This window comes from Trifolium pratense, linkage group LG6 (genome assembly GCF_020283565.1).
Source record: "Trifolium pratense cultivar HEN17-A07 linkage group LG6, ARS_RC_1.1, whole genome shotgun sequence".
NCBI classification, from domain to species: domain Eukaryota; kingdom Viridiplantae; phylum Streptophyta; class Magnoliopsida; order Fabales; family Fabaceae; genus Trifolium; species Trifolium pratense.
The window spans coordinates 43,336,076-43,353,518 of NC_060064.1; the positions used below are offsets into that span (position 1 = coordinate 43,336,076).

Sequence of the window (17,443 nt, forward strand, 5' to 3'; positions counted from 1 at the left end):
ACTTCGTTCCTAAAGCTTCTTGCAAGCTTTCCCAAAATCTAGAAGTAAATCTCGGATCTCTATCCGAAATAATACTTGTTGGAATACCATGTAGCTTCACAATCTGCTCCACATAAATCTCGGCCAACTTAGGCACCAAAGTACCTTTCCTGATAGCAATGAAGTGAGCACACTTCGTCAGACGATCTACCACGATTCCTCCACTTGAAATTATATGCCCTAGGAAACTCACCTCTTTCATCCAAAATTCACACTTAGACAACTTGGCATACAACTTCTTCTCCTTCAAGACTTGTAAAACAATCCTCAAGTGCTCTTCGTGCTCTTCCTCGGATTTTGAGTAAATCAAAATGTCGTCGATGAACACCACCACGAATCTATCCAAAAATGAATGGAAAATTCGGTTCATATACTCCATGAAAACTCCAGGTGCATTGGTCACACCAAACGGCATAACTGAATACTCGTAGTGCCCATACCTCGTCCTAAACGCAGTCTTAGGTATGTCTTCCGTCTTCACTCTAATCTGATGGTATCCAGATCTCAAATCGATCTTACTAAACACACAAGCTCCAACTAGTTGATCCATCAAATCATCTATCCTCGGAAGTGGATATTTATTCTTGATCGTCACTTTGTTCAACTGACGATAGTCTATACATAATCTCATGCTTCCATCTTTCTTCTTCACAAGCAACACCGGCGCTCCCCATGGCGAAACACTCGGTCGAACAAACCTCTTCTCAAGCAGCTCTTCAAGTTGCTTCTTCAACTCATTCAACTCTGACGCTGACATTCGATACGGCGCCATCGATATCGGACTAGTTCCAGGTACTAGGTCGATAGAAAACTCTACCTCTCGCTTTGGAGGCACGTCAGATATATCATCCGGAAACACATCTGGGAATTCACAAACGATCGGTAACTCTTCTATCTTAACTCCTCCTTCGAGTTTCAATGATGCAAACATCATGAACATCTCGGCATGTTCTTTCCACGCTTCCGATACTTCCTTTCCACTCATCAAATGCAAGTTCTCCTCCGGCTTCGGAAAAACAACGGCCTTCTCACGACAGTTGATATGAATTCGATTAAAGATTAACCAATTCATACCAAAAATCACATCCATACCACTAAGTGGAATACACACTAAATCCATACCAAAGTGCCTATCAAAAATGGTTACGGGGCAGTTACGACATACTTGTCGGGTAATCACTGAACCATTAGCAGGAGTTTCTATTTCCATCCTACCCAACATATCCGTTAAAGGAATACTAAGACGCTTCGCACAATCCAAAGAAATAAAAGAATGCGTCGCTCCCGTATCTATAATCGCAATTAAAGGAGTGTCATAGATGAAACACGTACCTCTAATGAGATTGTCCTCAAGGCTAGCATCCTCTCCACTCAAAGCAAACACCTTCCCCATTACCTTCTTCGGCTTCTTGCAGGTTATACTCTTGTGGCCCTCCTCACCACAGTTGAAACAAAACACTCTTGTCCTACACACTTCAGCTTTGTGGCCTAACTTCCCACAATTCAAACACTTGTCCAATTTCTTCAGGCAATCATACGACATATGACCCCTCTCTCCACATTTGTAACAATTCCCATTATTCGGTTTCCTACTTCCACTTGTATTACCCCTACCGCGGTTATCATAAGGTTTTCCGCGCTCTTGTCCTTTCCCTTTTCGGTCATTCGCAGCTTTGTAGTAGTTCACCTTCGCCATACCATCTTCATCACAGATCCTACTCTTGTTCACAAGGGTCGCAAAATCCCTTATCTGCGAAAATCCAATCATATGCTTAATGTCCGGACGCAGACCACTTTCAAACTTCACACACTTGTCGTTCTCCGCTTCCAAAGTGTTGTAATGCGGGCTAAACGCACACAAAGTCTCAAACTTGACGGCATAGTCAGCTACCGTCATATTTCCCTGTTTCAACTCCATGAATTCCACCACCTTCTTATTCTTCACATCCACAGGAAAATACTTAACCAAAAATTCTCTCTTAAACATTGCCCATGGTATAGCCATACCACCGGGTCCTAGCCTCAACTTGGCATTCTTCCACCACACATTCGCTTCCTCACGCAACACATATGTTCCAAGGGTTGTCTTCCCTTCCTCGGAACAATCCATTGCTTCAAAAATTATCTCAAGTTCCTCCAGCCACTTGTAAGCTCCATCCGGGTTGTAACCTCCGGTAAATGTTGGCGGTTTCTGCTTCATGAACCTTTCCAACCTCATCTCTACCTCTCTTCCAGGTTGATGATCTCTAACCACAATGTTGGTAAGTGCGGCCAAAGCTTCCGCAATCTGAGCATTCGTTCTCGCAGCAGCCATGATTCCTGAACGAATCACAACTAGACGTTAGAAAGTACTAACAGTGTTCCCTACACATGCTCATACGGGGAAAAGAAAAGTCCTAATTGGTTCACATGAACCGACCTGCTCTGATACCACTATTGTAACACCCTAACCCATACTACCCTTAAAAACGTAATTTTAAAAACTTTTTAACAAGTGTAAAGGCAGAGTGCCACGCGGTAATTAAAACACAACCATACACATACATATTCATCATGGAATCAAACTAGTGATTAACACATACAAAGTGATGATGAAAAACATCAGACTCACATACAAAAGCTTATCAAAAGTCTAAAAGAAATTGAGTGGGAGAGTTCGGGAACGGAGACATAGACAATCTCCCCCCTCCTTGTCACTCAAGAATCATGAATTCTAATCTCTTACCTTAAGCAAAGATGATGATCCAAGCCTTCTCTTGCTCAAGCTTTCTCTTAGCCAAAACCCTAGCTCTTGCTCTATGGTTTTGCTCTTGCTCTACTCACTCAAAACTCAAGAAATGAAGTTATGAAACTATTCATAAGTTGGACTTGCTACTTATACTCTTTCCCATGGTCATGAACCAAGCCCATTTGGCTTAGGCCCATGCCTCTCACGCCCTTCAAGCCCAAAACCAAGGTTCTCGCGTCTAATAACTTACGTTCGGCTAAATAATTATTCGCCGCTCACTAAAATAATAAAAGCCAATTAATAAATAAAATACATTTAATAAAATATACGAATACGAAAAATGGGTCGTTACATATGGTACATAACTTATCAACACTGCACATCAAGAGTACTACTAGTACAACTATGTGAGGTGATTCATTATACATAATCTCAAGGTAATTTCAATTTTTCTCTGTAATTTAATTTATTGATTTTTTTGACAAACTGTAATTTAATTTTTAAGATTCAACTTTTTGGGTTTTTTTTTTTGTTTTGTTTTTTGTAATGGGTTTGTGTAGGAAGAGGGTTTATTGAAGGACCTCAATTCACAAGGTGACAATGAAGATGTAAAGAGTTACGGTCAGACTTTATAATATGCAGATATTTATAATTATAATTTATAAGTTATCATTAAGGGTTAATTTGTTTGGCAGGGTGGAGGGTAGGATTGAATTTTTCTGCTTTAGGCTGCTCATACATATTAGAGCATAACTTTGGCTTAATTTAATTTATTTGAGATCATTTGGCAAATGTAAAGTACTTTTCTAAAATCTTTTTTGGGAGCTCGAGATTCATTGAGTTTCTCACTTAGAGATGTTTCTGACATTATTTATTGATCACACTTTAATCAGAACAGATGGATTATTCATCGCTTGTACTTTGTTTATTTGATATTTTAGGTGTTGGGGACTTTCATCACTGAATGGGATGAGTGAAAGGCTAATTGTGATATACTGCTTTCAACAAAGGAGTCTGCACGAATGTATGTAGAATGTCTGGCAGAGCTTGCTGTTCATTTAGGCTTCGATGGGTGGCTAGTATATATTTCGTCATCTCTGTGCTTATAAAGTTTCTATTCTTATCTATTTGAAATTTCTATTAATAATCTGTGTATCATTTTCATTGTGGCAGGCTTTAAGAATAGAGCCATAAGATACATGTGTTAAAAGATTGACTAGTTCTATATCACAATATATGGTTTGGTACTTCTTTCTACAATTGATATCTTTTGTACATATGCTCCAGGTCTTGATCTGTCATTCCAGTGGAATAATTGATTAAATTAATAAGAAATTATTAAGTGTAATTATTACTTGTTTTGATCATTTTGGTTTTGTAGATTTGGCTCCAAAGCATATGAATCTTTTGAGTATATTGTTTCAAAAGTGCCCAGTCTAAGGCTTCATGAGCAATCAACGTACACCCAACAAAATGGAGTTCAAGCCAGGTATATGTATTTCCTTTCTAATTTTTGTCCGCATTTCATTAATTTTAGTTTAAACTTTGAACAATTGAAATATATTTTTGAGCAAAAAAGAAGACAATGAATAGGTGTTTATGTATGTCCTACGATGTTTTCTCTCTAGGCCTCTCATGTATCTTTTATACCCCCAAATATTCCAATTTTGCCCTTGCTAAAAACTTCGGTTCGCAAAAACCGAAGTTTTTTCTAGTTCAAATTCAGGGAAAATTCGGTTAACAGAAACCAATTTTTTTTTCAAGGCCAAAAAAATTCGGTTCGTAGCAACCGAAGTTTTTATTGAAGGGCAAAAAAGTAAAATCCAGGGGGGAAGAACCATGGGGGCCTAAAGAGAAAACATTATGTCCTACTGGTGTTTGCTTATTTCTGGTTTTTAACATGTTCAAAATCTGCCTCTGCTGCCTTGTTTCTAGTTTTTTAGTTGACAGTTTTTGCCCTCGACGTTGGATCGCTTATAAGTTGCCTGTCTTGGTGTTTTCTGGTGGTGTTGCGGCTGCTTTTGTCCTCTTGCTATGTGCAGCGACATTGCATTTTTGCTGCTAGTTTTTTATTTTTATTTTGTTGTAATGTCCTATATTGTTTATGAGATTTGTAACTAGTTTTTGGATCAATATATGTTTTGGCCATTTAGTCTTTTATGATTCTAGTGTTATAGTCCAGTCAATATGGAGTCTTTGTTTGTATATGTTTTGGCCACTTAGTCTTATGTGATTCTAGTGTCAATATTAGTGACTAGATTGTGTTGTAACAAATGGATTGTGACTATGTATTTGATTATGATTAATGAAAATCAAAGGTATTTATTTTTTAAATTCCAGAGAATGTCGAAAGCAAAAAAAAATAAAAAATGATGACATACGATAGCGCTTTTTGCACAGACGCTATTAAAAGTTTACCCAGATTATTTTTTAAAAAAGGACATATAATAGCGCATTTGTGACACGGGCGCTCTTAAATATGTACCTATGACAGCGTTTATAGAACAAAGCGCTATTAAAGCTCCGTTTCAAAAGATATCATGGGCAGTGTTAAACAGCATACTATAGCGCGTTTTACTAAAAGCGCTGTTAAAAATGCACATTTGATATCATTTTAAAACGCTATTGTAAGCATCCAGACTTATAATAGCGGTATCAGTAATAGCGCTTTAAAACGCTATTAAAAGTCAAAACAAGTGCTATTAAAGGGGCTTTTTTGTAGTAGTGTAGTATTCAATTTTTTGTCAATAAGCGTAACTTCCCAAATTTGCCATTTTTGTGTTAACTGTACGCATTTAAATAAACTTACACAATACACTTGCACACTTTTCACTCTCACAACCTACACTTTTATTTCTCTCTAAACCTCCAACAAAAATCTTCTTTCTCTCTCGTTAGTTCCTACCCTAACCCTAAACTTCATCATGGCCACTTCTTCTTCAACTCCATCAACTAAGATTCCTCCGTTCATGTTCAAGAATCTTCAAATCGTTGGAAACGAGATGGAATTCCCTGAATCTCAACTCACTCTACTTCCTGAGAAGATGACCGACTTCGAAAGTCTTAAGGCAAATGGATTTGATGTAAAGCCTTACTTTTCTGCTCAAGGTTGGGATAGATACTTTGAGATGCTTAATGGTCCTATCTATCCAAATCTTTTGAAGAAATTCTGGATGAAAGCAAGAGTTTTTACTAGGGCTGAAGCTAAGCAAGAAGAACTTGCAGCTATTGAAAGGGATCCCAGCTTGAAGGGTAAAACCAGAAAAGAAATGGGTTTATTGGAGTTTACTGGTACACAGATTAGGTCAAACGTCTGTGGTATCAATCTCACATTCTCTAAGATTCATTTCAACGCTCTTCTGGGTTTGGAAAACTCTGGGTTGGTCTTAGACAAGTATGAGAAGGATACAAGGTTTAGAGAAGATCTTCTGCATAGGATTTGTGTGGATATGACGCTGAAGGGAAAAGTTAAAGGTTTAACGGATGAGTGCAGAGTTTTATTCAAGATCATTTTGTCCTCTATCAGTCCAAGAGTAGGTGGCACTGATACTATCTCCTGGACTCATCGACATCTGATCTACGTTCTTCTGACTGAAAGGAAAGTAAATCTGGGCGACTATTTCTTTGAGAGGATTTGTGAAGCCATCTTCTTAAGCAAATCTCAGAGGAAAACAACTATTGTTTATCCTAGACTGCTTTCAGATCTTCTCTTTCAAGGTCGCATTGTAGGAAGTCTGAAGAAGTTCTACCCAGAACTTGTGGCTTGCAAGATTACTCCAGAAGTCATGACTGGTAGTTTTCTGACAAAGATGCATCTGATCAACACCAAAGTGGTTCAACCGGCTCAAGAATTTTCAGTTCGTCTTGAAGATAGGTTGTATGTGGATGGTTATCCTCTAATCTCTGAATTGGATGCTGAGCACATCATTCAGGATTATCTGAAGGATCTAAAGGCTGAAGGATTTGATGTCACTAGGGAGATGATTCCAAAGGCTCCAGTGAACATGTACAATCCTAAGAGGAAATCCAAGAGGAAAGCTGATACTCAAGAAGATCAAGTTAAGCTAGATCTTCTTGCTCAGAAGAAAGTTAAGGTTGAGCAATCTATGGCTGAACAGAGAACTAAGAGGAAACACGAAGATGCTGCTGACAAGGTTGCTGAAGCATCATCTAAAAACACAATCATTCTTGATGAGGAGGAAAATGAATCAGATGAGACTCAATCTGATGATGAGACTGAGTCTGATGAAGAAACTCTTGGTGCCAAGCTGCAAAAGAAACAAGTTCCTGACTCCAAAGGTAAGACTCCTAAGTATATCTTTAATGAAGCTGAAATTGGAATAGGTTTTACCAAACCTCTTAGAACTATCCATCCCAAACCCATCAATATTTCATCTTCTGATAACCCCCTATCTGAACTAGAAAAACACCTTAGCCCTGACCCCTTAAATAACCATCCTTTTACTCATGAAACCAACAAATCATTATCACCTCCCAAACCAAAATCACCACCAAATCTACCATCATCTGAACCTCAACCAAATATCTCTCCTGCACCCATTAACTCTCCCACCAAACAAACCTCTCTCAACACATCTCCTGAACCAACCTCTGAACCCAAATCTCCTGAACCAACCTCTGAACCCAAATCTCCTGAACCAACCTCTGAACCAAACTCTCCTGAACCAACTTCTGAACCTAACCCTAACGCAAGTGCTGAACATGTTTCTCCTGAACGTGTTCACACTTGTGCTCCAGGACCTTCAGAGGCAGATGTTGTTATCATTGACAACCCTGCTTCCGAATCACCAAAACACTCTACCATTCCCTATATCTCTCCCACACCCTCTGACCTTTTCGGTAACCTTTCCAATCAGCTTTATAATGATCTTCTTAGGTTGTCCGAGATTAAAAACAGGTTCTTGGTATGTCCCTCTGATGTGGATGCTGAAGTTTCTTCTATCAAGGCCAAGGTCTGTCATGATCTGGATTTGGTTGGCGAAGATATTAAGGCTGTGGTTAATAAGAGGGATCTGGAGGTGGTGAATTTGATGAGAGAAGGTCTTGCACGGGTCAGTCGAAAGAGGTTAACCATGTTTAATCATGAGGAAACTGAGCGTGCCCGGATTGCTGCTGTGACTGCTAGAGAAACTGCTGATGAGGTGCTTCTGAATGTGTTTAAGAATTGCTGGGTGGATTCAAAGCTGTTTAAGAGTTTAGAAGCTCAGATGACTGAATCTGAACGACTTGCTCAAGTCACTGAGGAGATTGCTCAAGAGGCTGCAACTTTGCATCAGGAAGATGTTCTTATGCTTGAGGCTGGTGAATCTTCCTCTGGTATAGCACAGGCTCCAGTGGATGCAGATCAACTACGGGTTTTACAAGAAGCTATTGAGCAACAAAGGGCTGATCATCAGAATCTGGAATCCAAGGTGGACACGCTAGATTCTAAGGTGGACACTCTCAATGACAAATTCGACATCATCATAGCCCTCCTCAAGAAACCCTAGGATTCTAAGCACTTATTATATGTTGTTTAAGTTATTTTTGTTTGTTTTCTTTCTCAACTTCTGAACATTTGGTTTTAACTTGTTTGATTTTAATCTTGGTTTTGTTTATTATGTTCTTGTCTTTATTGTGTGTTTATGCTTTGATTTTATTATCTTTTCATAATTTTGTTACACCTTCTTAATAGACAGAAACACAAGAACAAGAAAAGTTTAAAGAATTTTTTTTATTAATAACTGCATATGCTTGAATACATTGGCAAAAGAAAAACAAAAAGACGACCTAATCCTAGTCAGATGGATAGTACTCAGAAGAAATCTCAGATTTCTCCTCAGCATCATCTGATGATATCTCTATAGGATCTGGGTTCTGCTCTTCTTCTTCTTCTTCTTCTTGTTCCTCTTCAGGAACATACCCAGCCAAGAATTCAGCATAATTCAGCATACTCAGAGTCTGACGAGATGATGATGATCTCAGCTTCTTGTGGCTTCTTCTGGTCTTCTTTATCTTTTTCTTCTCTTTTTCGTTCTTCATCTTTCTTTCTGCGAAACTCAGCGATCCGAACACTAAACCTCTTCATTCTTCTTGATTTTCTTTCTCTGAATATTGTTTGCGTTTTGTTGTGAAGAATGTTTGTCTAACTTGTTCACTATTTATAGCGTTTTTGGCGCTTTGTTTTTTGTTTTGAAATTAATTCACCTTTGTAACAACCAATTTCTATCTTTGACTATCTTGGTTTTCTAACCTTTTTGCTTTTTGATAATGACAAAAGGAGGAGTAGTTACCCATTAATTGATAAGTTGATGAGTTTCAAAAAGCTGAAACCACACTATTGTTTGTTGTGTTATTAAAGTTGTTTTTACAAATACTTATTTTAATGCGGAGACTAAGTATTTTAAAACTGAAAATAAATTCCATAAGTAAGAATAAGTTAAAAGTGCAATTTTAACTTAATCTTATGAGACTTAGGGGGAGAGCTTGCAAACCTCTCGCTCTGAAGAAAAACATGAAATTTGTTTTTATTCTAAACTACTTAAATCTTATACTAAATTAAAATATCATGGATAAAACTTAAAGCTTAGGCTTTATGGAGTATCAATCTTAGGGGGAGCTTGCAAACCTCATAAACCTAAGAGAAACATGATAAGTTAATTTAACAACAATTGTCAATTAATACTTATGTTTGTCATCATCAAAAAGGGGGAGATTGTTGGAACAAAATTGATTTAAAAATGTTTGCCCCTAAATCTATTAAGGTTTTGATGATAACAAAGTATTAATATACAATTGGAAGGACTAAAAATTTATTTTAAGTGTGCAGAACCTAGCTTCAGATAAGCTCTGAAGAAAGCTCAGATGACAAGGTTTCAGAAGATAATGGTCCTCAGTAGTTACGAGCATCAGAAGATGAAGTCATCAGAACTTCTTAAAGTCTGAGCTTCATCAAACTCTGAAGATCTTCTTGAAGTCTGTGAAGATTCTCATTTGAAGGTCAACTCTCCTACCAATGAAGAAAAGGACCCTTCAACCTTGATCAGAACAGCTAATCTCTTTTTGTCTGTCCACTCTTGAGAACGTGGGATATCAGACTTATTAGCTGAATAAGGAAAGTATTCTCTGCACATGGTCAAAGTGTCTGAAACTCTTACTCTATTTTGGAAACGACCAAACTGCATCAGACAAGTTGCTTGAAGACAAAGGATATCTTCATCAACGGTCATCTTTGCAACGACTCTTTCTCAGTCCTATATATACTAGAAGAATCAAGTTGCAAAGTAATCAACAATCTTACACGCGCTCGAACAAACTCTGAATTTGTGAATACAAGCTCTGAACCTCTGAACTAGTGTTTTTCACTCTTAGTCCAAATACTTTGTATTCATTGTATTTGCTCATTAAGGTTCTCTTAAGAGCAGTTGTATTCTTTCAACAACTTTATTATCTCTGTTATTTGAGAAGTCTTAAGCTTGTGTGCTTAAGTGAGAAGTCTTAAGCTTGTGTGCTTGAGCATTGTTGTGAAGTCTCTTGCTTGTGTGCTTGAGCATTTGTAATCTTGTGTGATTATAGTGAAATCCCTTGGAAGTGCAAGGGGACTGGACTACTCTCGTTTTGTAAGAGGAACCAGTATAAATTGCTTGTGTGATCTCTCTCTCTCCCTTATCTCGTTTTATTGTGTTACTTATCCGCTGCTATTGTAGTTAAGTTAAGAACTTTGAAAAAGTTTTAACTTGGCTAAAACACAATTCAACCCCCCCTTCTTGTGTTTTCACACCTTCAAATTGCATTGAATTAAAAGCAATTACAAAGTAAATGGTTCACAAAACATACATCTTCTCTTCAGAATTCCGTTCGTTCGATCGCTGAGTACTTAGAATTTTCAGAGAAAGTTTTGTATAATATTTTGTGACCCCGATTCCTAGCGAAAAACTACTATAAATACTATGGCAAATTGATAACTGCTCCTCGATCATCTGAACGCTCCTCGCTTTGCCACGTATACCCACGTTCTCCACGTTCGAATCTCCTTTCTTCGGCGCGCGCCAATTCTCTATTAGGCCGTTGTTGGTTCTTTTGGGCCTGGATCAACTGACCCTTCGATCTGTTTCACCTTTTCGACGCGCCTCTTGGCGCATTGCCACTCAGGAACCATGCTTCGACGCCTTCGAAACTCCTTTCCGCTTGGACACGCTTGAAGCTTCAAAAAATATTTAAAGGCTTATTTTGACAATATAACCTCAAATAAATATTGGACCCACCAATTGTATTTAATTAATGAATACCAAATTTATGCCCAACAAATTCCCCCCAAAAATGTCATTTTCGATTGTGTCTTTCGAAAGAGAAAGTGGCATTTTTGAAAGTGCAAAGAGATATCTTCTCTTTGTCGTTTCTTTTCTTCTATCTCTTAGGCTGATATCAGAAATTTTGAGATTGGCTCCAATATTTACTCTCTTTTCCACTTTTAAAGGGAACAGGACACTTGTCAACGTAGGAAGTTGAAAGAGTAGTTATTTTTTCTTTTTGGATTCTTTTAATTCCAAAAACAGCGCGCCTCTATATATAGACACTCTCCTTCTTCATTGTTCTTTTTTCAAACCTTTTAACTGTTCATCTTCTTTCTCAACTTTGGCGATTTTTGCTGAGTTTTGCGTTTTCAAACATCTTCAACTTTGAATCGCTACTTTACTTCACTCCATCGTTCCATCTTTTCAAACGATTTCCGTTGAAACTATTCTGCAATCTCGCAATTCCCAATTTCAACCCTAATCACCAACTCTGTAAAACTCTGAACTTCATCAATGGCGTCAAGTTCAAACACTAAGAAGATGATTCCTTATGCTGGAAAGTGGAACACCATCACGCTCTCTACTTATGAAGAGGGTATAGTTCCAGAACCATCACTTAGACTTGATTTGTAGAAGATCTGGGAAAGTCAGGTAATCTTCCCATATTCTATTAATAACCTGATGCATGCTTTTGGTGGGCCTAAACCAGATGAGAAAAACAAAAACCCAAACACCATGTCTATTTTTCCTGTTTACAAACCTTGTGCTCCTAGGGTTTTTATTAGTGAACCTTATAACTTCACTTACATCAAGGCACCTAACAGGGTATTTCGATCAGCCCCCTCTTTAAATGACCAATATATTATTTGGTTAGATAGGGTACAAAACGACAATGCTGATGTTTGGCAAGCTTGTGGTATTTAAGACCTTATTCAACTTTCTAGGACAGGCCTAAAATACCAGCAAGAGATGATTATTGCTGTTTTACACTTCTTTGAGTCTTCTACCAACACTTTTCATTTTGAATGTGGTATGATGACCCCCACCTTGTTTGATGTTGCTGCTATCACTGGCTTGCTACCAATTGGGGATACATATGACCCTTTTAAGGCCTCCGACAACATCAAATTTGACTTCCACAACAAATGTTACTCCAAATACATCCTAGAAAACCAAAAGGATGATGATGAAGTGAGCACTGAAGAGCATGTTGCCTTTTTAACACTTTGGTTATCCTAACATGTGTTCTGCACCCAATCCCTCATTTGAATACATCATCGTTCTTGAGTTTTAGCAGTGGAGAGAACGGTTGAGCCTTACCACTTAGGTTCGAAATAAACCTCCTCAAAAAATTGATTTTACCCAGCAAGGATTCAGCTAAGTACCTAGCAATGTGCTCAACAGTTGACTCACTAGTATCCCCAGCAAACTTAGTATACTTTGGGACTTTCCAACCCCTTGGTAACTCTGTTTGTAACACATACTCAGTTAATACAGAGACAAAATTAGGCCTTCGACATCCTGTGTTCAGGCCATTTTGGGCCAGAATTGTCTCAACTAGATTAGTCAAGTTATTTTGGCCAAGTAGATTATTATTCTGAACCACTCGAACCACCTCATCAGCATCTTGGTTTCTCCTAACCATGACCACTGGAGGGTTTTGATTAACCATTGGAGGATTTTGATTAACCATTGGAGGATTTTGATTAACCTCATATGGGTAATGAGTTTCCTCTTGCACAATTGGTGCTGGTGCTGGGTTTGGTACTGTTTCATTGGCCACATAAGTTGGCCTCTGTTGCACCGGAGTTGCAAACATTGCAGGCAATATTACTTGTGGAGTAAACTGATTTACTCTTGGTGGTGGAGGGGGTGTACAAAAAAAATCAGCAATTCGACTCATTTGAAATGCTAGCATTTGGTAACTTTCACTAGTATTTTGAATTAATGGGTTAAACACAGTGCCAATTTGCTGCGTCAAAAGGTTAACCATTTCATGGTTACTCTCATCCATTTGATGTCTTAAAGACAACACAAAGGCAGTAGTTAATGGTTGGGCAGTTACTCTAGGAGAAGTATACCTATCAGGCTCGAACACTGGCGTACCTTGAAAGCCAGGTGTAGGGGGAGGCCCATACATAGGATTAAGCACTGAAGACACTTTTGGACGTCCATAACCGGCAGTTACAGACGGGAATGCCATAGTTGTTATTGGCATAGTTGGAATGACATCATGAACATTCGAGACTGCAGGACTAGAAACCACCGAAGCAGTAATTGAACTAGTCGTGCTCGAACTCTGTGCGGATGGATCAAATCCTCCACTTGAACTTGCTTCACTACTCATTGCGCTAGAACTTTGGTTCTTATTAGAATTATATATTAGAGTAGTTCTAACCATAACCTAACGACGGTTACGAAAAGAAATCAAGGACTACGGTTAACGGTACTTCAATTGAACAAAAGTATAATTTTAAGTCAAATTATACTTTATTTTAAAATTTTACTTTATTTATTATCAATTTTTTTTTACTTCATTTATATATTTTGTAACTTTTTAAATTTAATCGGAGTATAATCTTAAGTCAAATTATATTATATTTTTAAATTTTACTTTATTTATGAATAAAAATATGAACAAACCAAAAACAATAAAAATATTATAGAAAGTGTAGTTAATAAAAAATATTATAGCAAAAATATAGAAAGATAGGAAAAAGATACACATAAAGATAGGAAAAAAATTTAAATTATTTGTCATCATCAATTTCAATAATATTTTATATTTTCTACCTTTAAATATAATTTAGTAATATGTCATCATTAATTTTAATAATATTTCATAATTTCATATTTCTACCTTTAAATGTAATTTTTATTTCTTGAAAAAATATAGACTTAAAAGTATGAACCACACAATTTAATAACATCAAAGAAGTTGACCAAATCTATGCATAAAGGTGGAATCGCGGTTCGAATCCTGAATACGTAATTTTTTCACCTTGAAAAAGGTAAAATTCCAGTCACCACTAGGTTACTTGACCCAAAATAATAATATAATTTATTTAAAAGTATACACATAACTTAACCACTTGGCAATGATAATTTTCGGTTAAAAATTACACTCTGTGATGATATATGTTATTTCATCCGACCTTAATAATTTTCATTTTATTATATAAATTAAAATTAAGTGCTTACTTTCTATGCAATTTAATTATTCTGAATTAAATGTTCAACTTAAGATTATGCTCCTGATCAACTAAACACACAATTAACCCTAGTCTTTGCCTTAAGGTTATACTCTGATTCAACTGAAGCACTATTAACTCTGGACTATACTCTGGTTGAAGTTATTGGCTTAAAAATTAATTTAGTTAATAATTTTGATAAAGTAAAAATTTAAATTTAGTTAATTAATTAAAATATAATTTTGATATTTTAAAAACTTTAAAATTAAAAGTCGAACCTGAGTATAATTTTTAAATCATTTTATTTTGAGAAAAAAGAATATGCACTGACAGTGTAAAATAATTTTACATTATCAACCAATACCAACCATGTTTTCTGCCACATCACCCCACTTTACCTCATTTTTTTGATATTGGATGACAAAATAATAGTTGTTTATTAGACGATCGTGTAAAAATATTTTACACCGTCAATGCATATCCATTAAACTCTCTTATTTTACATAATATTATATGAGTTTAAAGAGTACGCACCGTCAGTGTAAATTAATTTTACACTGACAACCAATAAGAATGAAGCATTCTTCCACATCATATTAAGAAAGTAGGATTTAGTGGGGTGATGTGGTGGAAAATATGATTGATATTGGTTGACGGTGTAAAATTATTTTACACTGTCAATGCATATTCTTTTTTCTCATATTATATTTAAATTTAAATATATATTGCATTATTAATTTAATTATTCATAGATTAGTGATTTTATTATTTAAACTTTTTTCTTAAAAAAAAAACTTCATTTTTCGTCCTTTAAAGAGTTTGACTAAGACCAAGTGCAATGGGTCTGTTGAAAATGAATTCAACACATAAAATCTGTGCAATGGTGTGTTGAATGTAGTGTTGAAGGTGAGTTGGAGGGGAGAGGTGATGAATTGATTCAACACAGTTGAACATCAACAAGGGGGACCACGCGGCAACTTGTTTGTGGCTCACAGCAGGCGCGTGTACCACACGCGCGCAAGGTGAGACTGGCCATTGGGCTGGATGCGAAGAGAGTGTTATTTGATAAGATTCAGCCACGTGGCTGACTGTGATTGGTTGCCTGGATTTTTATCCATTTAATACTTTGAACTCAATTATTTCGTTGCAAATTAATTTTTTATTTTTTATTTTTTTCACCAAAATTCATGATTTTTTTTTTGTCTATAAATAGAGACTCGGTTCATTTAATTTGAACACAGGAAAAAAATTGATTTTTTCACTATATTAATCTTATTATTATCTTTCTATTAGTGTTAATCTTGAAATATTAGTCTTTTTTTTTGTGAAATGGATCCCAATAACCATTTCAACAGCCAAAATTATTACGTTGCTTGTGTGTTGCATTGCATTTTAAATTATTTGTATCGTACTAATTATGTTGTTTGTGTGTTGCATTGCATTTTAAATTATTTGTATCGCACTAATTACGTTACTTGTGTGTTGTATTATAAATTAAGATGATTTGTATCGTATAAATTATTTAAATAAATTTTGTTTTTATTACAAAAAACTAAAAAATAAATCGCTAAGTGTTAATTATTTTAATTTAATTTTAATCGATAATTGTAATTTTATTTAATCATAAAAACAAAAATATAAATTTAAATAAGAATATGAAATAAAATGTGGTGGGGTAGAGAAAGTGGTGGGGTAGAGTGTTAAATGAAAAAACTATTGGAGAGGATAAAAGTTGAATGTGCGTTGAATGATTAGGTGGAAGAAAGAAAAAATGATGTGGAGTGTTGGGAAGTGAAAAAATGGTGTTGAGAGTTGATAACCATTGTACATGGTCTAAGGAAGGAAATTTGTTTGTTATGGTCCATACAATCCGAAATCAGTTTAAACAAGCAATTGCCTGGTTATGCCTGCCTTGTACGTGATGTTTTGCCCAGGAAAACCTGGGTTTGGACTGTACAATCCGAACGTCCTTATTTTTAACGGTTTTGGAGTATGGAAGCCGAAACTTGTTTGATATGGACCATACAATCCGAAACCAGTTTAAACAAGCCATTGGCTGGCTATGCCTGACTTGTACATCGTTGATGATTTGCCCAAGAAAACTTGATTTTGGACGGTACAATCCGAAATGCTTTGATTTTTAAAATTTTGCATCATTTCGGATTCTACCAACCGGAAACGCTCATATTCGGTGTGTAGGATCCGAATAGAGTCTATATAGCCTATATTTCAGAAGTTGCACTTTCATAACCACTTGGACACTCAATTGGGAGCTTTGGAGCTAGGGCGATTTTTTTTGGCGTATCAGAGACTTGAAAGCAACGTTTATTCACTCAAAGAGGGGCACAATACTCAATCGGAGTCATACAAGAGGTAATAAGCACTTTAAACCGTTAATTTTTTCAATTTTCATGGTTTTATGATCGCAGTCGCGTTTGGCTCATACAATCCGAACTCATTTCGGATCCCACATGCCAAACTGGACAGCTTTTTAAAATTTTAAAATTTATTGTGATAGGTAGGGTTTGTGATGGTCGAACCTCCGTTTGAAATGAAACCGAACATCGATGAACCCGACATTGCACAACCTAATGTAGTTGAACCCGCAAATATTTTGGTTAACACTGGCAATTATTTTTTTAAGTGTGAAAAGTATAAGGTCCAAGATGAGATGATCGAATGGTGCAAAAAAGAGGCTATAAAAGCTGGATTTACTATGGTGATTGTGAAATCAGATATGGGGCATATCCTTGCAACGGCCTACAACCGCGTTGTAGTTTTATTAACTAAACACGAGATTGGTTATTGTGAAACCTATTTTCCACTGCGCGGTCGTCCACCGTTGGATCCATCTGCACGCATTATGTGTGTTGGTATGGTTCCAAACCATTTTGTGTATGTTAAATTGAAGGTTGGGTGTCCACTGCCTCCAACTTGTAAGGAATGGAAAAATCATAGGGCGCCAGAGGCTGAGACTTGGGAGGATACATTTATGGATCGGATGGTTGAGTTTGACGAACTCATGAAGAATGAAAAAGGTGACATGAAGATGGAAACAAATGAAGATGATCCTGTAGTTGTGAGAGACAAATGAAGATGGAGCCAAATGAAGACGAACTCATTTTGCTTGAATTGTTTTTAAGTTTGAAGTTGTAATTTACGTTTTAGAGTTTGAAGTTGTGATTTATTTG

The 17,443-nt window shown here is 36.5% G+C and overlaps 1 protein-coding gene and 1 long non-coding RNA gene across 5 annotated transcripts; both read left to right on the forward strand.

The window, feature by feature from the left end:
• The first annotated feature begins 3,358 nt into the window (after positions 1 to 3,358).
• Positions 3,359 to 5,108, forward strand: LOC123893132. 4 transcript variants are annotated; one of them, XR_006803359.1, is made up of 3 exons: positions 3,359 to 3,388; positions 3,709 to 4,256; positions 4,703 to 5,108. It is a non-coding gene; the product is annotated as an uncharacterized LOC123893132 (long non-coding RNA). The 4 variants fall into 4 exon arrangements; XR_006803361.1 differs by having other exon boundaries at positions 3,362 to 3,382; XR_006803362.1 differs by lacking the exon at positions 3,359 to 3,388 and adding an exon at positions 3,398 to 3,560.
• A 583-nt stretch (positions 5,109 to 5,691) lies between these two features.
• Positions 5,692 to 8,277, forward strand: LOC123892318. Its single transcript, XM_045942109.1, has 3 exons — positions 5,692 to 6,825; positions 6,886 to 7,066; positions 7,526 to 8,277. The coding sequence occupies exons 1-3, from the start codon at positions 5,692 to 5,694 to the stop codon at positions 8,275 to 8,277; spliced, it is 2,067 nt and encodes a 688-aa protein (XP_045798065.1).
• The last annotated feature ends 9,166 nt before the right edge of the window (positions 8,278 to 17,443 follow it).

Bases quoted from the DNA above. Each gene is read 5' to 3' on its own strand.
- LOC123892318 (XM_045942109.1), top strand. From the start codon at position 5,692: ATGGCCACTTCTTCTTCAACTCCATCAACTAAGATTCCTCCGTTCATG. The intron at 6,826-6,885 runs GTTAAGCTAGAT...ATGGCTGAACAG, and splicing joins CTGATACTCAAGAAGATCAA to AGAACTAAGAGGAAACACGA. The intron at 7,067-7,525 runs GTAAGACTCCTA...CTTGTGCTCCAG, and splicing joins ACAAGTTCCTGACTCCAAAG to GACCTTCAGAGGCAGATGTT.